This window comes from Falco cherrug, chromosome 10 (assembly GCF_023634085.1).
Source record: "Falco cherrug isolate bFalChe1 chromosome 10, bFalChe1.pri, whole genome shotgun sequence".
Taxonomy (NCBI): Eukaryota; Metazoa; Chordata; class Aves; order Falconiformes; family Falconidae; genus Falco; species Falco cherrug.
In genome coordinates this window covers 24152494-24174893 of record NC_073706.1, presented here as the reverse complement: position 1 = coordinate 24174893, position 22400 = coordinate 24152494, and the positions used below count along the sequence as shown (strand labels likewise).

At 39.9% G+C, this 22400-nt stretch overlaps 1 protein-coding gene across 1 annotated transcript; it reads left to right on the top strand.

Annotated features, from left to right (window-relative positions):
* The first annotated feature begins 9345 nt into the window (after nt 1-9345).
* Nucleotides 9346-22050, top strand: LIN7C (lin-7 homolog C, crumbs cell polarity complex component). Its single transcript, XM_055722446.1, has 5 exons — nt 9346-9456; nt 14185-14303; nt 15408-15479; nt 15822-16031; nt 18529-22050. The coding sequence occupies exons 1-5, from the start codon at nt 9420-9422 to the stop codon at nt 18682-18684; spliced, it is 594 nt and encodes a 197-aa protein (XP_055578421.1). The 5' UTR covers nt 9346-9419; the 3' UTR covers nt 18685-22050.
* Nucleotides 22051-22400: the final 350 nt, after the last annotated feature.

Sequence of the window (22400 nt, the reverse complement as noted above, 5' to 3'; positions counted from 1 at the left end):
ATTATTATTTTATCTTGGTTTATTTTATATATTTTATAACTTTTTATACTTTTATATTATATTTATATTTTATATTTATATTATTTTACTTATCCTTGTCCTGCAAGAAGAAAGGGAAGCTATGAGTAGAAGTAAGGCTGGTGTTTATAAGCCTTGGAAGCGTTAGCACCGAAGCTTTTTGGTCAGGAGGGCAAGATGCCTAAGGATTAGCTCGCAATAAGCTTTCTTGACAAAATACAGTGGAGCTAACAAAAGCGCTTACACTGAGCTGCAAGCACACTCCCGCATTCCCAGGGGAGAGGTTAGTCTCCCAAATCATGTCTAGCACCTTTGGGAGATGGGCACAAACTAATTCATCCTACAGAAAAACAGACAGCGTGGTAAGTCGGGTTTGATTTGCCAGAGTTGAGCTTAAGGTGAAGGAAGGAAAGCATGTCATTTGCCATTGCTGTTGCTCTCTGCTCTGCAGATAGGCAGAGGAAGGACTGTCACCTGCTAGTAACAGTGACATTGGGATTGCTGCTTTGGAGAGCCCAGCTGTCCTACTGGGCTACATGCAGGGGCTAAAGAGAGGCAAAAAAAAAAATGGTGCAGAACTCATCTGCCTTAAAAAGGCACTGTGGTCTTGCACCTGGGTCAGGAAATCCAGTCTTTTGGTATTCCAGAACCATGTCACATATTCCCTTTCAGAAATGAACTGATCTTCCTTCTAAAGGCATGGTTTGGGGTTTTTTGCCTGTTTCAGCTGCAAAGCTTCTTCAGAATCAGATTTCATTAACGGCAGGCAGCTCATTGATGATTTCTAGCTTTACTACTGGCTAACCTCTATCTACTTGTTGTCACCTGTCACCCTCCCTCGATCCCCAGCATATATTCCCCAGTATACGCTCAAAGAAAGTAGTTCTCATCCTTCCTTGTAAGTTAGGCTCTCCCTTCACCCAGTTATCTGAGCAGTCTTTCTTCCATCTGTTACAAACCACTGGTCTTAACACGTTTGATGGGAGCAAGACAGTAGAGGTCTTTTTTTTTTTTTTTTTTTCTCCCCCCCCCCCCCCGAAGTTGGAGGATTCTATTTTCCTTGCTGTTACAGGAACTCACATCTCAACTTCTGGTATTTGAATCTGATTTTGAAGCTTTTTCATGCTGGGACTCTTCAAATGGGTGTTCCTCAGCAGGCCAGGGCTGTCACACAGAAATATTTTCACTGAATTACAAGGCTAAAACCTATGGGGCGCGCACCACTGAAACGACAGAACAAATAGGACCTGGGGAATACAGTCCCAATCTGTAAACACTAATGCACCACTCTGATTAAAGTATTTATGTTCAGAGGTGCATAAACCCATATTAAAGTGTTTCAGAAGTGCCTAAGTTGCCAATTCTCACTGTCTTGCAGCTTTTGGTATTACTTGAAGTTCTAAATTTCATGAATTTACAAGCTGCCGTGGAAATCCAGTTTGTCATAGGCTGAAAATAAGTAGCAGTTGCATGTACTCAGAAAACTCTTTTATTGCCTTCCTACACAACTTAATTTCAGTCCTTCAGCTGAAATTTAAAACACAAGGAAGCACAATTTAAGAAAACTAAAACCCCATGTTTCTAAAATGTGAAAAGGCAAACAAATGAATGTTTCCAATTTCATTCTGTACAGATCACTAAAATATAGCTTGACAAATCATATTATGAGTTGAATTGCTTCTTCCATTTTTCAGCCAGGAAAAAAAAAAAAAAAAGAAAATGTCAAAACAGTTGCAATCCTTTATTCTTTGAGCACAGAGAACACTTTATCACCAAACTACCAAGTATTTTCCCATGTGCATCATGCTCCCCATATGTGTAACTACAAAACAGATCAGAAGGAAACGGTAAAAGATACAGACAAATAAGACTTATTTCTCCCTTCAAGATATAACCCTAAATTCACAATCTGGAATAATTAGCAGCCTTTTACACTCAGAAACAATTGTAATATAAATGATATTGTAACCTGGGGCCCAAGCCTGCAAACATTAAAGAATATGAGGTTATTTTATGCATGTGAGTAATTCCTCTTAAGAATATTTGCAAGATTAGAAACTAGAGTAATGGGATAAAATAGTATGGAAGGAGATTGTATTACATCTGTACAGGCTGTACCAGTCAGATACCACTCACTTACTCTATTTAATATTAGTCAAACTCACTGGCTTCGTAAAGATGACGAGATCAGGTAGTTTAACGGAACAAAATTAATCTATCTCTAGCACTATCAGTTTGGCACGGGGAAAAAAACCTAGCTAAAGACTCCATTTGGGGAAACAATCACTATATGTTCTTCCAAGGTATAGAAAGTAAGCTGTGAAAATCCTTCTTGATGTGGAGAAAACATATTAATGGTATATACTGCATCGTATACACAAAGAGGTGGCATACCTCCTTGTCACCTGTTTAGAATGGTCCAGCCCTACTGCTATTGCAATTAGCAGCAAAACTCCTGGGACTGTAGGAACCAAACCCTGCCTATATTGTCATTGCAGCTATAAGATGCCAGTCTTATATGCCACAGACTTAGAGACAGCAGGGTTGCATGCATCTGCATCAGCAAGTGATCTGGCCCTACGCAAGTCTACAAGAAGATGATGCTAATTATTCAAATATTTTAAAAGGAAATTTTACATATACACTTTAAATGCTTTTCACTCAGTTTTCAATGTGCAGCGTTGTGCAACAGAACACTTCTGAGATCATTAAACTTCAGCGATATTAGTAAAAACACAGTCAACATCTTTGAAACTTACATTCCTTTCTGTACGAGAGGAGGATCTCATAATACAGAGATGAAGAATCTGGGGACCCTAAATGGTGGATGCATTTTTGTAAGCATAAACAGTTTGAGAGTAATTTCACGTTAATGTTACATTAGCAGTTTGTATCTGTTTTGTTATGATCAGACCTTTGAGAAATGGTATTTACAAACCATTTTTGGCCAAAAACACTGGACAAAAAAAAAATAAAAATCTCTTTACAAAGCCAAAAATGTGTTACCCATCATACAGCCAAGCCCATCTGCTCTTCAGTCCTAAATCCTAAATATATAGCTTAATTGTATTCAATTTTTTTCACTTGCACCAGAGGAGAGTGAGAATCACCTTACTGAACATGAATGGTCTTCAGGGGCTTAGTCTAACTCCCACTTAGGTCAATGACATACATTTAATGACTTTAGCAGAGCTTAAACACAACAATTTCAGATCTTATGAGTCAAACCTGTGTTTTCTAGAGACTTTTCTGATCCCGGCGAGCTTTCTTCTGAGATAGCTCATCTAAAGGTACACAGAAAAACAGTTCATCGCAGGACTAGCCAAGGAACGTTGGAGTCCGTGAAAGGCTCAAAGGCAGCCTGAGACAGTGCAGAAGTTACCACAACGCAGGGAGAAAAGCCAAAAGGTGAAATTAAATTCCAGTCCAAACACTCACAAGGTCGTGAACAGCACAGATGCTTTTTCTGTACCGTGACCCTTGCTAATCATAACAGTTCATCTGCTCAGGATAGCTATTCTCAAAAGATGTGAAACAGCAAACTTTTCATTGCCTGTTGAAGACATACAATGTAAGATTTCATATAACCCTGATGGGTTGCAATTCCTGCTTTTGTTCTATAAAGAGGAAAATCTCTCATACATATTGTAGGAAGAACGTATTAGTCTGGCTAACGTAAAGTCTACTCTGTGTTATAAAACACTGAAATCATTATGTATAGCCGGTCTTGTCTAATAGGTAGTAGAAGTGTTTTCCAACTATTATTTTGTAAGTGTGATTTTTTTGTGTGTGTGTGGTAATCCAGATCTGGGAAGTTTTCTTTAAGTCTCTTTATGAAAGGCTTTGTGGATATTTGGGTTATACGTTAGGGGGAAACATTCTCTCCTTACAAACTACTCCCTTACAGTGAAGTCAAAATCCAATAAAAGCTGACCTTTGGAATTCACTGCTAACTCACACCTGTATTTGTGCAGGACACGCACCGAATTTGCAATTTCCACCTCTTTCCTACTCAGAAAGCCCTGCCAAGTTACAGCGGGAAGAAGAGCACGCTGCAGAGGCAGAGTTTCCTCTTTGGACCACCCTTCCCAGAGGCTGAGGCCACACATCGCTTCCAGCAATGACAGCAGAGGGAGACTCAGCGTGGTTATATTCTGCTATCAGAAGGCTGTTCTGTCAAATCTGTTTTGGGTAGCTTTAGTTTAAACCTAGTTCTTTTTTAAAGTAAACTCAATCCTTTAAGGCTTCAAATAACTTTTCATAAAATATAATGAGATTTTTTTTTCAATGTTGCTGTCTGTGTACCGCTTGATCTCGTAAGCTACTTCAACGTTTGCATTAAGCAAATCACTTGAAAGGCAGGCAGATGTTCCAATGCAATCTTAACTCTTCCCTGTGACTGTACAGACGCAACTTAATACTCTTTTCAAAAACATCCCTGTCCCATTCGAGATGAAGTTAAACATCCTGCATTTCCTCTGAAATTCACCAGTTATCACCATGTCATTCTCTGAATGACTTCAGTTGTGCACCAAGGAAAACACGCTCATAGGTGAGAACTGTGCCAACTTAATTATTGTACTATGACCACTTGCATATGGGAAGTGGTAAATTCTGTCAAATTAGAGCTGGAGAGGAGGTTTGTTTCTGTATAGAACACTATACTATGCAATAATAATATTAATATATAATACTATGAATATATAACAATACTATTCTGTTTTATAAACAGAAGTTTGCTGTGCTTCAAAACTTAATGGTGAAGAGCTTCTTGCGAAGCTGTACCACAGAACACGTGCTTGCTACATCATATAGTAAGGTGAGCCCTTTCACTGATATTGAACATTTTACTAAAAAGGAGCATTTGCAAGATCAAATACTTCCCTCTGGGCAAAAAAACCCAGATGCATTTAATTTAATTATGTCTGAGTATTAACTGTAATTAGCATTTAGATGCCTTACCGACTCTCCAGTTTGATTTTGCTTCTTCTGTCACTCCTGTCATCAGTAAACAGCATTACCATGTACAGAAAAGGCCGGGGGGTGGGGAGGATGATAATGACAAGATTTCAAAAAAACTCCTGAGTAACAGGCAGCACTTTCTATACGCCTGCTACATGCTCCCAGATTCGCCAGGGGTGACTAGAAAAATTCAGCGACAACTCAGTCAAATTTTATCTGGACAAAATAATTGGCATGGAGATTAGGTGGCACATAACAAAATGCTGGACTCCTTCTACACGTTACTCAACCACTGTGTGAGAGATTAATCAAAATACAAATTCTCTAGCATCTGACAAAGCAAAAATCTCTTCTGTCAAATGAAGACAGAAAATATTGCTGGTATGTGCATGACCAAAAAGGTATCAAATTCTTCAATAAGTATAAAAGCCTGGACTTTGACAGGGACAATAGCAATCAATCACAGCGTGTGGCAGACCATGAAACTCACTCTGGACTAGGCCAATGAATCAAAGTATTGCTGAAATTGCAAATACCAATCCAACTGTCAGAGATCTAAAGTGATTAAATTCAGCAGTATTGAAGCAATAAAATTCTACCAACATGGTAGTCCTGAGGCAAAGGGATGTCTTAATAACCTAAAAATTGAATTTGCACTCTCTTCTCTGCCCTGAATCATAAATAAAGGTCCTACCATGGTTAATTTGGCCTTTCAGGTTTCCTAGGCAGACATTGCTCTTTCTGGACAGCAGAGATTCCTCTTCAATTTTTATAAGCATATATTGTCCTGACACCCATTACTATCCTTTTTTTTTCCCCTCCACATTGGTGTGCTGTGTAACAGAATTGCCATTTCCTCCTTAATGATAACTGAATGCATACATACCATCTACAGCAATTAGCTAGGTAATTATTTAAGTAAAATTCCTTTCAGTTTGGAGTTAACATTTGCCTAATAACGTTAAAAGCACTTTAAGATCATTGTTGACTATATGTATGTGAAAACACATACACAAATAAATGCTGTAGGTGTGTGATTTGTACTATCTGCGCATTAAAATAATGCATTCATTGGCACTGTTACACTTCTAAAGATGTGATTGGGACGATGAAATTTTAGAAAATTGTGTTCCAATGTTTTCTATAGCATCTACAGAATCTTATAGTTCCTCCTTGTGACTAAATTAATTGTCAGCTGGATGTGAAGGAAAATACTACCTAGCTACAAGATTGATATGGAATGGTCCTGCTAACACAAGAACACTTGTACAAAAAGCACATGTACACATACACAGGGAAAGTAATTTTCCAGAGAATTAAGACATAAGTTTACACAGATAGAATCGTAGAGAGACAAAGCTTGCCACAACCCATGTGTATTTTCTTATCCTTCTGATGGCTTTTGGGGTTTAGCACATCCAGTAACAAAGTATTTAAGCTACACCAATTCAAGCTATTCTTGTAAAAAAAAAAAATCCAGGTGAAAAAGGCTCATGAGAACGACTGCTTGCACAGTTGTAAACAGTGTCTCTTTCTCACAAGAAGCTCGAGCCCAAACCTTGCACCCAAGCAGAAGCTTGAAGGAAAGCAAGCAATGTTTCTTGAACTGCTCTTCTTCCAGCATTTCTCCTAGCGAATCATAGGGTATATCCTGTCATATTCGCATTCCCTCCACCTGTGTCTAATGTCTAGAATTCAAGGGCCCCATGTCTGGCTGCCTGGCTAGACACTATGATAAAAATATTAAGATCTTACTAATTAATTTATAGAGGAAGCTCATCCTCTTATTCAGTTATGGATTAACTTCTTACATGCTAAGATCTCTCACCTAAAACAAATTGTGCTTTCATTTAAGTTAGCTTACACTAGAGACTGATTTCCATTTTCTCTTGAACGGGTAATGAAACTGTTTTCCAACGAAGACATTGGCTATTACCATTTGTTTATTGATAATCCTTCAACAATAACTCTAGAGTGTCACACACAAAACAACACCTGCAGGATGTCCTTGCTCCCAGAAGCCCTACTGACATATACTACAGCACACTGCACTGATATTTTATATGGCTTTAAAGTACAGCTACTAACACCTAGGCTAATTCATCAATGAAGATACAAGTAAATAACTCTGGTAAAAAATGTCACAAGCTGAAGTGACACAAACAGGTCTAATTTAATAATTTCATTGTCGTTAGAAAAATACATCAATTGAAGTTTAACGCTTAGATCTTTCACGCTTCTCACACACCACTGTGAAAATACATTTACCTAGTCATTTAGGAGGAGCACCCCCCACCTCTTTGGGAATCTCTGCTGGGACCCATTTTTCCTCCAGACACCCAGATAGGGATTCCCTGACTAGGGTGGCACAGACAGTTTGTTGTGACAGGATTAGACCTCTGAGTCACATAGTGGCTATTCTTTTAATTCAAATAAATTTTCTTATTTTTGAAGACAAGAGGGTGCTCTCTGCCACAGCAGTGCCTGGCTTTGTATCTTAAGACACCACTTCAGAAATCTGGTGGTCCTGAAAAAATACAGCAGCACATGTAAATGTCACCTCAGCAAGGAAAAAGCAAACAGGTATGCGTGCCATTTCTTTTTCTGTATAACCTGTAGCCTTATTTTCCATCCCTCCGTTGTGGTTCTGCACTGGCATCCCACCACTTCTTCCACCAGAATATGAAACCTGTCTTTCTTTGGTTCTCCTGAGGGACACAGAGAAGTTGTTTGTGCCAAGTTTTAGCTTTTTCATTAAAATAAACAGCGATGTCAAATTTTATGCTAAAGGTTTATTTCTCTCAGATATTTTTCAGTTGAGTTCTATAGCTGTTACAAAAAAGCAAACACCACAGAGAATAAGCAGTCATTTTGACTGCTTCTTTCCCATGCTTTTTTAAGATTCTAACCCCGCTAATTTTCCTGCTATCCACAGAACTTCTCGTGTAAAAAGAGCTAGCTTTCTCAAGTAAAAGATAATCAGAGAAAGTAAGTTCCTCTTTGGAAACAAAGAACAAACAAAATCAAATTACCAAGTAACTACTATCAACAATCTTCACAGATCACAAATTAGAAACCCAAACTTGTGGTTTTTTAATTGCAGTTATGTGTCAGTGCAAATTCCAGGAGCAATATGGTTTAAGCTGGACAGTGCTGTGAAGCAGATAGTGGAAGCAATAAATGAAATTTGCTTTTGAGATTTTCTTGTTCTCATAACGTCATTGTCCAGTTCACTGAGTCTACAGGAAAGCTAAAGCAGCTGCTTTAACTTCTGATTCTTTAGCCTTCGCTGAAGTCAGAATAATGATACTTTTAAAGATATGTTTCAATATGTATTCTTATCATGTCTTTTGGAAAAATCTTAAGATTTGTGAAATGCTGCTGAACGCTCATTTTTCTCCATAGGCTCATCTGTCCATAGTCAGACCAGGCCATTTAAAATTTCAATCACTTGTAATAGAATGGGAGTTCCTGCACCGCAGTGATAGAAACATCTGGATTTTATTCCAGAAGCATTCTATAGTTCCAGCTGCTAAACCATTTTTTCCTGCTGGAAACTAGTCTGTGAGGATTTAATTGTGTTCACCCGCAAAATTCCATTCGTATGACCTTTTCATTGAAATGCACATGCAGCATCCTTCAAACAGAGGGAAACTGGCACTAAAATGAATCACAGAAAGGAGGGAGTACATCACTGTCACATTAGCAGGCACTTTGAGACCTGTTGAGAGCCATTCTCTTTCAAAGCAAAAATACAAAACGCAGTCAAAATCAAAGGCAAACATGGAGAGTTACACCCTTAGAAAAAAAATGAGTATATGAATACATGTCCTGAAGTAGTCCCCTACTCTTTTCCAGGAAGAACTCACAAAGAATGTTGAACTTCCATCGATTTAATAGATAAGGTAAACGCAATACATTAGCCCCACACATAGATTAAATCCATGCTAAAGAAACGTAAAGCACACGCTTTGCATTTCACACTGGCAGAACCACCTTTTTATACATATTCCATCCCCAGGGTCACTCAGGGTGCACAGACAGAGATGCGTTCCCTGTGTGGTGTTTTTAACGTGTGACGAATCCTTAGTCACGTTATAGGATGAAGAAAAAAATAAAAGAAGAGGGCATTCCCTAGCGAACCAGCCCTAGCTCAGGCCGGCGCCCAGGGCAGCCCCGGCGCGCGGGCGGTGCCGGCCTCTGCAGGGCCCTGCGGCCGCCCCGCGCTGCCCCTGCCCCTGGGCACACCCCAGGTGGGCGCTGCCGTGGCTCCAAGGAAGCCGCAGGCTGCTGTCGCGACCGAAGCCACTGTCGCGACCGGGGCTGCCAGGTTCCCCCTCGATCCGCCATGTCGCCCCCTGCCGGCGCCAGCCCCGCCCCCTGCGGCTGCCCTTCCGGCAGCGCTGCGTCACTTCCCGTCGGGCCGCGGCGAGGAGAAGATGGCGGCGTTGGGCGAGCCGGTGCGCCTGGAGCGAGGTGAGCGCGGCGGCGGCTGCTGAGGGACGGGCGCTGCTGGCCGCTGGCCGCTTGCCGCTGCGGGCGAGGTGGGGCCGCTGCCGTAGCCCGGTGCTGGGGCGCGCTGCTAGGGGCCTGGCCCGAGGCCTGGGGGCGGCCTTCCCCGGCCCCCTTGCCCCGGCCCGGGGCCTGGGCCAGTGCCGCCGTGCCGCGCTGTGCAGTGTCGTGCCGTGCCGGGAGGGAGAGCGGGCAGCCATGGCGGCACTACTCCGGCCCGCCGCGGGGCACCGAGCGGCTCCTCCGCCCCCCGGGCGGCCGGGGAGCGGCCGTGCGGTGGCTGCTCTGGAGATGTTTCCCTTCGCCGCTGGTTCTTGCGGTGTGCGGGTGGCACTCGCTCCCTCGGCTCTTTGCGCAGCCCCCGAGGGGTTTCCTCGCGTTTCGGGGTGTGGCCGGGTTTCTGGGGACGCGCTCGCCCCAGGCCGCCTGTAGATGGGTCTGCTGTGCCTTCTGCCAGCTCCGCTCGCCTGAGAGCTCCTTGTTTCTCTTTCACTCCTGGGGAAACTTACTCTGAAAGCTAAGAATTAGCTGTGTTCAAGTCCTGTCTGTTAGGCTGTGTCTTAGCAGTGATAACTTTCTTGTTTTTATAGCAGGCAACTGACACACACGGGTCCCTATACACTTTTTCGTGGATCTTCTCAACTCCGTTATTCTCTTGCATTTATGTTTTCATCCCGATTTGCCACTTGATAGTAATTTGTATTGTTAACAGCGGTGCAGTCTGTAACCGGAATTAGTAGGGAAGCTGGTAAAATACAGAACCTAACTATAGTATGTTTGTGTCTTTTTATCCAGGGCTTTTAAGAAACAACGATAGACTTCCTTCAGGGTGGTTCTTCAGAACTGTGCAATGTCTGCAGTAGCTCAGTGAACACATGCTTGTATAGCATTACAAATGGTTGGTTTATTAGTGCATATTTAGGAATATAGGGATTGGGAAATGGAATCTAAATGGGAATACAGAGAATGAGAAATCCTGTTCTTGAAAGGGAAAGCAATTAAGTGGAGTGTAGGCGATGGGATGAATGGAGTGTTTTTCCCCTGGGTCTCGTTGGGACCACTCCCTCTACTCGCAGTGCTAGATGCTTTTTTGTAGATACACCCACTTGATTGTGCTTGGTACTATCATGTTACCTACCCCAGAACTCCGTTTTTCTATTTGCTTAATCTTCCTTCCCATTCCACAAGTGAACCACTTGTAATGTGTGAGAGAAGGCCTGTAAATAGTGAGTTACGTAAGGACTTTGCTTCCCACTCCACAGCTCATTTACCCTCTCTGTTCTGAAGCTTGTTAATTAGGGCAGCTGCTTTGGCAGTGGATTAGTTGCTCTTGTTAGGTCTGCGGAGTTAAACCTTGGGCAGCATCCTTCTCTACTTCATTACCCTGCCACTATGCACTGTCCGTGAAAACAAACAAATCTGCAGTTACTTAGGGATCAGTGGAACAAAGGAGCTATTTAGTCTTCCTGGCATATTGGTCTTTTTAATAAAAGAAGAGAAAGGGAACACAGTATAACAGACTTGCAAGAGGTTTATTTACAGAAATGAATAATCTGTTAATTGTATGGGGTTGACTGCAGATAACTCGATGATGAATCAGCAGCAGCTTGAAAGTGAACATCACTAATGTTGCTGGCATATAGCATAAGAAAAGAGAGAATAGTGTAGAAATCGAGCTGATTTTAAATGTTTACCATATGCTTACCATCAGGGCAACTGAAAATTCTCCCTGTCTGTTCTCTCCTCCGAGCGGCATTGCGAACACCACCACCCAAATTCACTGGAGTGCAGGGCTGAAACAACATTTTATATTTTGAAGTTATTCTTATGGTTTGGCAGTGATGTGTGATACCTCTGCATACACCTTAGGAATCCAGACTATTTGAACAGAAGCGGCGGAGGTGGTTAATAATGAGCATCTATGAAGATGCTGCATTTTTCCTCTTTCTGTGTTTAGTTCACACATACGTTTGGAGTGGTGGTATCTTCCTGGCTTTTTCTCCACATTCTTTTAGTTTAAATGTATCTTTTTTTTTTTCCTTTTTTTTGTCAGAACCTCGATCTAGCATCCTGTGATCACAAAAAATTATTTGTGAAGAACGGATGACTGATATAAAAAGGATGAAAACGTTAAAAGAAAATCGGTTTTTTAGTTGTGTGGATTCAATTTTACAATGAGTTTTATGTGTGGGGTTTTTTTATCATCTACCTCTAGAGTAATTTCTACATCAATCCTTGTTGAAATCCATTACTGGAACAATCAACTTTCAGCTGATCAATACATACAGCTGAGCAGTGCTTCGGGAGGAAGCAAACTACATCAACAGGGCAGTCAACAATCTTTTCTTGAAAACGAAAGGTGTGTTTTGCCACTTGTTCCCAGCCACACTAGTTCCTTTCCAGAGCAGTATTGCTGGGAGAGATTGAATCTTCAGCTTTTGACTGGTCGTGCCTAATGCAGTTCAGTAGGAAAAAGTTACGCTCATTTCACTTTCGGACTGGTATAATGGGGTCCTGTCAACAGGGCAAAACAAAACAACTGTTGGGGAAAAAGTGTGTCCTGGTAGTGGGATCCCTTGCCTGTGTCTGCCCGAGCAAGTGGAGCAGTGTGGTAAAAGGAGATCTGTGGAATGCTGAGGACCCAATTTTCATGCTGTGCTTGTCTACTTTGGGTTTTTACTTTACAGCAGCAGTTTGGTCCTTTGATCTGAAAGCCCTTTTTTATTAAAGTGCATTTTCTGCTTTAGTTTCATCTAAAAGGAATCCAGTTCAGTGTATCCCAGTCACTTTTTGACAAGTGGATTGTGTGCTTCTAGTCTGTGCTTTATGAAAGACACAGCTGGTTCCCAAACCAGCCAATTTCTCCTTAGGGTATAAAATGTGATGTAGTTCTGTCTGTTAGGAGATCCAGGTAGGAAATATATCGAGTTTATTGATGAAATACAGAAGTTGGAAAAAGACGAGGAATTAGCGAATGGAGTTCTGGAGCGTTTATTTCTGCCGCTACTCTTTGGATCAGTAGGTTGCTGTTGCCCTTAAAAATTTCTGGCAGTGTCCTGATCAAACTGTTAGATAACAAGTTCACGCACTTCATGGTTCGTGGGCTGCAGGCACAAGAACAGCTGCATGGAACTGTACTTTTTATGTGCATGAAGTAGTTATTTGTCTGCAAACATCTGCAAGTATTTAAATGATAGCTGTATTGTAATTTATATACTTACTAGACTTTCTCATGAATTTATGGAGTGTTGCAGGATTGGAAGTGCTTCTGTCGACATTTGTTGATCATTGTACTTCAAACTGTTAAGTGTGAGACTTCATGAAATTAAGATAATTTGTACTGCTGTTGCTGAACACAAGGATTACTAAGAAAGCTGGTGATTTTGCATCATAAAAAACAATTGCATCTAGAATCTCTTTAATTTCACTGATGAGTTTATATGTTAAATGAAATACAAAATGTGTGCTAGGAAATTAAAAGCTTTAGAAGCATTTTTTCGTAACTCATGGAGATGGAAAGAACATTGAAAGTGGGCAGAACATCACTGTGGGTTATCTCTGGCCAGTGCACTTGACATTAATTTCAGAACAGGCACCCCCTTGTCTTCTCCTTCAGTTACATAAATTCTCTCTTTTTTGACTTCGTCTTTAGGAGGAGTTTGTGGCTATTGCACTTTTTCTGTGCTGACGTGATGGTATTGAGTAGACGTGCATTCACATGAAGAATGATTGCCTGAAAATTAATTACAGAAAAAAGTAATGCATTTGGGATATAGCAGTGTCCTAGCCTTCGTCCTTTTCTAAAATAATCTGTGCCTTATTTATATAGTATATTAATCACTGCTTCTTTGCCTTTGTGATAATGAAGGTAATCCTTTCTGTGTGCTTTTCTGAGAGACTGTTCTGCTTCTGTTCAAGGAATTGCGTGATTCAGAATGATCACTAATGTAACACTTTGGAAATACAAGTGAGAGCTATGAATATATGCTACTCGTGTAGAGCTGCCAGGTCCACGCCACATAGTGTTCGATGCCTGTCTTGAGTCGTACCGGTCTGGAACCAAATCCTTCACAGGGAGTTCAGTTTCACAAAGCAGCATCCACTTTCATGAGAACGTGGACAATTTGAGTTCTTAGGAACAAATTTCTAGGAACTGGAACAAAGAGGTTTGGGGCCAGGTAGTTCTCAGTGCTGTTGTAGGAGAAGCAACAAGTCTACTTGTTGAACGAATTTTTTGAACATAAAAGGTTTGTTAGCATATTTAATGATATTCTAGCTGTGTAAAAAGAATTTTGTCCATGCAGTAGATAGATTTTGAAGTACGCATATGAAATGTTAGTAGTATATACATCAACAAAATGGTTCAATATGATTTAATCTTCAAGGAAAAATCAGATTGTCTTTGTAATATGCATATGGAAGTGATACCTTCGGATATTTTACAGGGTTGCGTTGCTGTGGTTGACTTAATAGTCTGAAAGTACGGTGGTTTAATGTAACATTTTGTAGATAAGTAGTTCTATGGGAGAGAGGAAACTAGTACATAGTTTTAAGGTGTATACCCAGTATGTACACAGACTGCTCCGTTAATTTAAAAAAAAAATTTAAAAAATCCAACAAAAAAAACCAAACTAAAAAACACTTCGGGTTTCCTCAGGCATTACTCATTACTAGTGTTTTATTTTCCTGTAGACATCTGCAGAGCAATTGAGTTGCTGGAAAAATTACAGAGAAGTGGAGAAGTGCCACCACAAAAGCTACAGGCTTTGCAAAGGGTCCTTCAAAGTGAATTCTGTAATGCTGTAAGGGAGGTAAGTTAACCTGACATAAGCAGTTACCTTGAGTTAAAAAACAATGTTTTACCTTTTCATTTTTGTGCTCAGTGCATTAATCTGATTTTGTTCTTCTTAAAAGCTGATTTACAAAGTTTAATAGAACAAAACTTATTTTTTAAAATTCAAAAGCAAATAATTTAAGCTAGAATAGGTGTGTTAAATAATGGCTCAGGAGCAAATAACTTCTTAGATGTTATTTTGAGAGCCTGTCTTTACCAGCAGCTAGCAGGCTGTCATCTTGGAGTGTAAGAATGGACAAAGTACCAATTGCCTCGGTATCAGCATCACCTTGAGGTGGGGCCTTGCACCACCTCATGTTCCTTCCAGCTACTCTTTCAGAGATTTTTAGGTGATTGAATATGCTTTGCTCTTTCTGTTAGTGCTACCACTGATGATAACACCTGGAATAATTTAAAAGATCAGTTTGTAGATACAGATGTCATCTTAATATTTCCATCCTGTTGAGGATGGTGTGTTTGTTGTGTAGCAAGTCCAAATGGTTGACAGGTAGATGTAAGGATATGTGTTAGCCCTCAGTGTAAACATGTCCTTAGCATTAGTATTCTTATTGCCTCTGTGTTTTCAATAACTTCTTTTTTCTGAAGGTATTCAATTAGTTGCCTCAGTTGAAGGAAAATTTGGGGGTTTGTGGGGAGGGATGCATTGTCAGGAGAGCTTTGAAGAGTTGTCCGTAGGTGATTTTGCATGCATCCTTATTGAAGAGTTCGATCTTGAATCAAACAACAGAAGATAGTCATCCGTGTCTCCAGTCACGTGTGTGAGATTAGCTATAAGCATTTGTAAATTCATGGTGAGGTCTGAATGCCGTGGGAGGAGGGAAGATTTAGGTTGAGACCTGGATATGTGTGGATTAACTGAGCGATAAAGATGCCAAGAGTGGTATTGCCTGATAGTAAGGTAGGTTGTCACTTGACGCATTGTAGTGAATCAGGGAGTAACTTATTAGAGGTGAGTACTTTTTAATTTACACATTTTTGAGTTGTACCTGATATTTTGTTGTATAATCTACGGAGAAAAATGTCTGTTCTCCCCATGCTTAAAACTGTTTTGTCTCTAAAGGTGTACGAACACGTATACGAAACTGTGGATATCAGCAGTAGCCCAGAAGTTAGAGCTAATGCAACAGCAAAGGTAAACCTCAAACCGGTGTAAAATACAGTAGTTTGTTAATTTAGAAGCAGAAGATTATTTAAAATTCAGAAGGCTATTATCTAGATGTCTGATAAAATGGATGAACTTAATGGGTTATTAAAAGGTATAAAAAAGACTTGTTATTTTTAAGTTTCTTCCATTTTAATTTTATTCTTGGAGTCCTAAATTTTTCATGCTAGTGTTGGTATCTAAGGAATTCATCTCGTTTGTCTTAACAATTAAGTACTTTGAGATAAAAATTCTTTTTCAGTCTGGTCGCCGTCTCTAGTTAAGGGGTCTGCGTTTAATTTCTTATAAATAGGAATGTCTTATTCCTTACAGGCCACCGTAGCTGCATTTGCTGCTAGCGAAGGTCATTCCCATCCCAGAGTGGTTGAACTACCCAAAACCGAAGAAGGTCTTGGATTCAACATTATGGGAGGCAAAGAACAAAATTCTCCAATCTATATCTCTCGAATTATCCCTGGCGGTATAGCTGATAGACATGGAGGCCTGAAACGTGGAGACCAGCTGCTTTCTGTAAACGGAGTGGTAGGAACTGGTTTTCACTTTCTGTAGCAGTAACGACTTGTTTCCACGTGGGGGCACACAGGGAATATGCAGGGCACAAGCTCGATGTCATTTTTAATCTTGGCAAAGTAGTTTCTTTCTGACCTTGCAAGAACAACTTGAGTAGGTTTCTGTAGAGAGCTCTAGGATTATGCTTTGGTGATCTGTCTCAACTGGGAACTGTACTACTTATGTCAGTATTTCAGATTCTGAAGGGTTCTATAAATTGACTCAAAGAATTGTTGTATGAAATAGTAACTGCCATTATGGCTTCCTCTTTCATACAAGTTTCATGATACAGATTTAAAATAATAGTTTTCTGCACCTTCTAAGGTAAGTAGTTATGCTATGTTGAGTTAGACTGACCAGATTCTCATTATCCCAACAAAAATGCTACTGTATTATGAAAGCTGTAATAAGGTGGAACTACAAGGTGGTGCTATCTTCAGTTCTGTGGTGTTTTTTTTCTTTCCACTTAAGTGCATGGAGCTTCAAAAATAGAGGCTTTTTAGAATATTTTAAGGAGCATATGTCTAAAATGCCGTTGTGGATATTTATTTTTAATAAGTATCCTCTTGTGAAGAGTTACAATACAAAATAAAACACAGGGTGACTGGAAAGAGGAGGCTGTGGACAGGCTTTGACTTATGGTAGCTGCCAGTGAAATGCATGTAAATATCTCTCAACCCCCTGCTTTTATTTTAGAGAAGGTGTATGCTAGCTTAATGTTCTGCATTACATCTGCAAACCAAATTTTATTTTGAGACTGAGCATCAAACCAAATCCTATGCTTTTTAACCCCAGTGGTTTTTTTTGACAAGAATAGAGACTTACTGGGTGTCTGTACTCTGGGAAGTCGCTGCTAGCCCAGATCTCTGACATGCTTGGCTCCTGATTATTACCTGGGAGTCCAAATGTACTTTTTAGGAGACGTAAGAGAAATTATGACCATAGTGGTGCAACTGTCCTTGGCTTGGCCTTCCTGTTACTTTGAAGCAGTGAGGGATGGGTATAGAACCCTCTTTAGATGAGACCTTCCTCACCCACAGACCCCCTTAAAGAAAACAAAACCACCACTCTATCCAAAACTGAGCCTGATCGTCAGACAGTTGGTGCAGCTAATGACTGCATGTCTGCATACACGTATATAAATACAGATGTAACCATTGTAAGAGTGCAGCAAGTGAGTGCATAAAATACTGTTGAGAATGCCAGCGTGGTCTCAGAGGAATTGTCTGCTGATGTTTACAGATGGAATCCTGTCGTCTTAATACACGACAGGCATATTCTTTTAATTGTAATTTCTAATTTAATAATGAAGAAATGAAAAATAAATTGCCACTGCCAAGACTGCAGTGAATGTGCCTTAAAACAAGTTTGGTTTTTTTCCAGCTGGGAGACAGGTGTACTCCAGAATTTTAGGTGTTTTGATATGGTAAGCATAGAACTTCACAAACCTTTTATTAGCCTTTTTAAACAGAACAACCTACACATCCACTTGATTAACAAAAATGAAAACACTCAGATCTATGTGTTGTCTAAGTCTGATAGAAGAGAAATAACTTGGGTTTTTTTTAATTGTTGTCTTTCTTTCTGTAAGTAACTTTATAGTAACGGGGAAACCCTCCAATCAACAGGTACATCACCTGCCTTCTAGCTTCTAATAGCACCAGTGGGAGGTAGGCTTGGGGTAGTCCCATCATTGTGTTTAATAAGTTCGGGAGAAATAAGTTTTTTCTGATAAAATGTGTGCTGTCCAGGAATATATATGTGGGTGCAGTTGTTCAGAACTGTTACTTAAAATTGGTAACCAGATTAATATAACCCTAATAAATTCTGGGAGTTGTTTTAGGGAAAATGTTTTCATTCTGTTCCTAAAGAGTTGGGTTAGGTTATTCTTAATCTTGAATACCTTGCATTTACTGAGAGACGTGTGGAGCCCTGAGACAGGCAACACACTGCACGTTGGCTGCTATACTGCAGGCACCCAGTATGCACTGTATTGCCTTGTAACACAGGATAGCATCAAGAAGGCAGCTATCTCACAGTTGTCATGTGGCAACTTAATACACAAATTGAGGGTGACTACTGAATTTAAAACGTATGCTGAAAGAAGAAAAATAATCTTGAATTTTAAATAAGTGACCTGCTGAAGTTGTTTATTTTTAAGTGTGATTCCATAACTGCTTAATGTTATCCTGATTTCACTTACTGTATGTAAACAATTTAATTTTTCAGCGTAAACCTAACTAAAATTTTTGTGCTACCCTTTTGTTGTTTTTTTTTTTTTTAAATACTGATTAGTAAAATTTATCATCACGTCTTATTGATTTGCTGAAGAATAAATCCTGAACTTGGGTGATGTTGTCCTTGTGCAGTCTTCAAACTAGAATGCTTCAATATTTGATTTTACAGAAGTTGTACAAAAAATGAAAAAATCTGTTTTCTAATACTGTACTTAATGGTTTATACTTTGCAGAGTGTCGAAGGTGAACACCACGAAAAAGCAGTAGAACTGCTGAAGGCAGCTCAAGGAAAGGTTAAATTAGTTGTGCGATACACACCAAAGGTCCTGGAAGAAATGGAGTCGAGATTTGAAAAAATGAGATCGGCCAAACGCAGGCAGCAAAATTAACATTGTATGCGATAACTTAGAAAATATATTCCATTTACATTTTATAGTTTGCTTTGTGACTCAGTTGATCCAATGCCTGGGCTACAAAAGACCCTGTCCTTTTCATAGAATCACAGAATGATTGAGATTGGAGGGACTCCTGGAGATTGTCTGGTGTAACCCCCCTGCTCAGAGGAGAGTTAGCTAGAGCAGGTTGCTCAGGACTCTGACAGGCTTGGTTTTTAAGTGCTCCAAGTATGGAGACTCCAGAAGATCTCTGGGCAACCTGTCCTAGTGTTTTGATCTCCCTCACGCTACAAAGGTCCATTCTTCCATTTAAATGGAGTTTCTTGTATTGCCATTGGTGTCCGTTGCCTCTTGTCCAGTCACTGGATGCTGCTGAGAAGAGTCTGGCTTTTTTACTCCTCCTTATCAGGCGTTTATACCCATTGGTAAGATCACCCCTGAGCCTTCTCATCTCCAGGCTAGACAATCCCAGTTCTCAGCTTCTTGTCTGTCAGACGCTCCAATCACTTCATCACCTTGGTGGCCCTTCGCTGGACTCACTCTGGTATGCCCGTGTCTGTATTGAACTGGGGAGTGCAAAACTGGACCCAGCGCTTCAGTTGCGTCTGAGCAGAGGGGAAGAGTCGCCCCCCTCAATTTGCTGGCAGCGCTCTTCCTCACGCAGATCAGAAGAGTGCTGGGCTGCTTTGCTGCCAGGGCGCGCGGTGACTCGCAGTGAGCTTGGGATGGTTCTCTGCAAGGCTGCTTTGCGGCTGGTCAGCCTCTCCGCCTGTGCTGGTGCGTGGTGTTACTCCTCCCCAGGTGCAGGATTTTACACTTTCCTTCACTGAACTTTGAGATTCTCGTTTGCCCATTTCTCCAGCCTGCCAGGGTCCCTTTGAATGGCTCACTTGAGGGGCTCTGTCCCATCACGCTTCATGTTAACGAGTATGTTGCACTGTATGGACCCCAGTACAGACCCCTGGGGTGCAGCAGTAGTGACTGGTGTACAGCAGGATTTTGTACTACTGATCCCAACGACCCTTGGCAGTTCTGCTGGTTTTAGAATGTTTTCAGTCTCCGTGTGTTTCACAGTTTTAAGAGGAATGTGTACTTTTAAAATGGCCTACAATACCCTGAAAAAGTATGCGTGGATATTTCTATTGATTTTTTTAAGAAGTCTCTTTCATGTCAGACCTCTAAGCGTGAAAGTGAATTTGCAGTCTTTTCAAAGGCATTTAAGAACGCATACTTGTACAATTGGCATCCCTTTTTTCCTGCCTTTTTTTTTTTTTTTTTCATTACTTAACATAGAATGCAGGTTTTTTTGCTAAATGATTTTGGAAAAAAGATTCTTATGTAGCAGTATCTTGGCACTTTTCTGAAGAATATGTTGTATATCAACTACAAAACCTAATTGTGATCTACTGTGTAGCTGATAATGATACCAGATTTTATAATGTTCTGGCGAGTACATTATTTTTTACACTTCTCCTAAATTGTGATTTGTTACTTTGGAAATTGTATTACCTCGCCTGTAAATAATTTACAGTTGGTGTTCTCATAGAATGATTTTGTAATAGCCAACATACACAAATTTTCAACAATCATTCCTGTAACTTACATTATTTTGTACTAATCTTGAAGCAGCTAAGGGGAAGAAAATCTAATAGCGTATACAGTTCTAGATTGCCTGTCTAGATGTATTTTTATATTCAGAAACAGAAGATATATTAGTGCAGTGCAAAAGAATTCCAGATGTTTCCCTGACTTTCTGCTGTTTAAAAGAAATATTCATCTTAATTGTCATACCTCTTTTGTGTTTTTAGTATGTTCTATTGTAGTCTTATTTACAGACTGACTGTATTGGTCTTGGACTAGTTAATACCTAAATTATTATTACCTTTATGAGTACAATGTTCTGAGGCTTATATGCCAGGTTACCACCGATTTATTACTGATTGCTTCTGACTTGGAGAATTCTTCGTTGTACTACATCACCATTGCTATAAAAGTTTATGTGGGATGGTGCTGTGGTGGGAATAAGAAAATCTCCAGCTATAAGCAATTGATGTCTTATCTCGAGCGGTGTTGATGGTGACATGGTTTTTGTGTGCTGTTTTGAAGAAAATTTCTGGACAGAGATCCACCTCTTGGAATCTACCAGGTTTGAGATTGTAGTTATGTAGTTCAGGTTTGGGGTTTTTTTGGGGGGGTTGTGGGTTTTTTTGTTTGTTTTTTTTTTTAAGTTCACCTTTTGGTATATATCTAGAATTAACTTGGTTGTGTACTGGCTGTCTGTTCCCTTGTATGGCAGCTGTGGGTGCATCTTAATTGACTTAGTAATTGGATTTGTAGAAGCTTAAAAGTTAAAACTTAAAAGTGCAGTTCTTACTATGTGGCTAATCCCTGGTCTTTCTACATGGAGCAGTCTGGTCCATTGTGAAATAATTGAGGATGTGAAAGGAAGGAAAAGGTTAGCGATCTAAAAATGACAGCATGTAGTTTGTGCTTTGTCAGTTGATCTACTGGAGAAGAAAAAAATGTGATTGCTTTCTGCATGTTTGTAAGCATGGTAAGCCTGCAAAGAGAAATTTGGATTTTAAAGATACTGATCGGTTGAAAATACAGTATAAATATTTATCGGTTAGATGACATGAGCACTGAATTGCGTGGTTGATTATGTGTCATAGGCCTTTCAGAAGGCCCCATGTTACTAATACAACCATGTTGTTGAATTGTATATTTTTATGGAACAACTAATGTTTATAAAGTATTGAGACCAAAATCACTAGTTAGACCAATTGTGGATGTGTTTTAATTTAATTGTAAAATAGTAAAGATTTGTTTTAGAGCTATATATAAATATATATATATATAAAAGAAAGGTATGGATACAAGATAGAAACGTGCATTTTAAAACCTATATCGCTTCTGTTACTGAACAAAGGTGTGTTTTGTTACTCTACAGAAATACTTAACTCTAGTGCAGCTAGGAATTGTAGCATTTGGATACAGTTTGTCAACTACTGCAAATTGTGGGGAGGTGTATCTGGGCATAGAAATTGTACATGTAGAATTTAAGAGTTTTTAAATTGCAACAACAAAAAAATTCCAATCAACAGACAACTCGTTAACAGTCATCTTTAATACTATAAAACCCCTGTAATATTAAGGAAAGGATGGATTAAAATATCCCAAGAAACATGATCTCTGTTACTACTGAGCAGTGCTTGTACTGTGCTAATATAGAGTCCCTGCACACTTGGTGAACAGATTAAGAAGAGGTATCATTTCTGCAGATGACATCTGCATCTATTGCTGCTGTGAGGGATCTTTGGGTTTTATCAACAGAAAAATAAAAGTTAAATTTCTCGTGCATTGCGTTTGTGCATTGTTCTTTTGATTTTCCATTTTGAGTGGTGTTTTGACTGCTCTAATTGGGTGCTTGTAGTTTCTGGGCATAACATAAACTCCCTGAGTGTGTGTGGCCATCCAAAGAGAAAAGCTTTAACTCTTTTATTAGTTTGTTCTCCTGATTGCTTAGGGGTCTTCCCTTTTCTACCCTAGTATTTTCAGATTTGTTGGAGAAGAAAATCAGAATGCTATAAAGCATCTATAATACCTTGGACCTCCTGCATTTTTGAGAACTCTGTAGTCTCAGCTGCATAAATTCAAATTATGTATATTATTGTGACTCAGATACTATCTTCTAATTGTTTTAACCAAGT

Excerpts from the sequence above, each read along its gene's own strand:
- LIN7C (XM_055722446.1), top strand. The coding sequence starts at position 9,420 with ATGGCGGCGTTGGGCGAGCCGGTGCGCCTGGAGCGAG. Across the intron at positions 14,304-15,407 it reads TCTGTAATGCTGTAAGGGAG|GTGTACGAACACGTATACGA; the intron begins GTAAGTTAACCT and ends TTGTCTCTAAAG. Across the intron at positions 15,480-15,821 it reads GAGCTAATGCAACAGCAAAG|GCCACCGTAGCTGCATTTGC; the intron begins GTAAACCTCAAA and ends TATTCCTTACAG.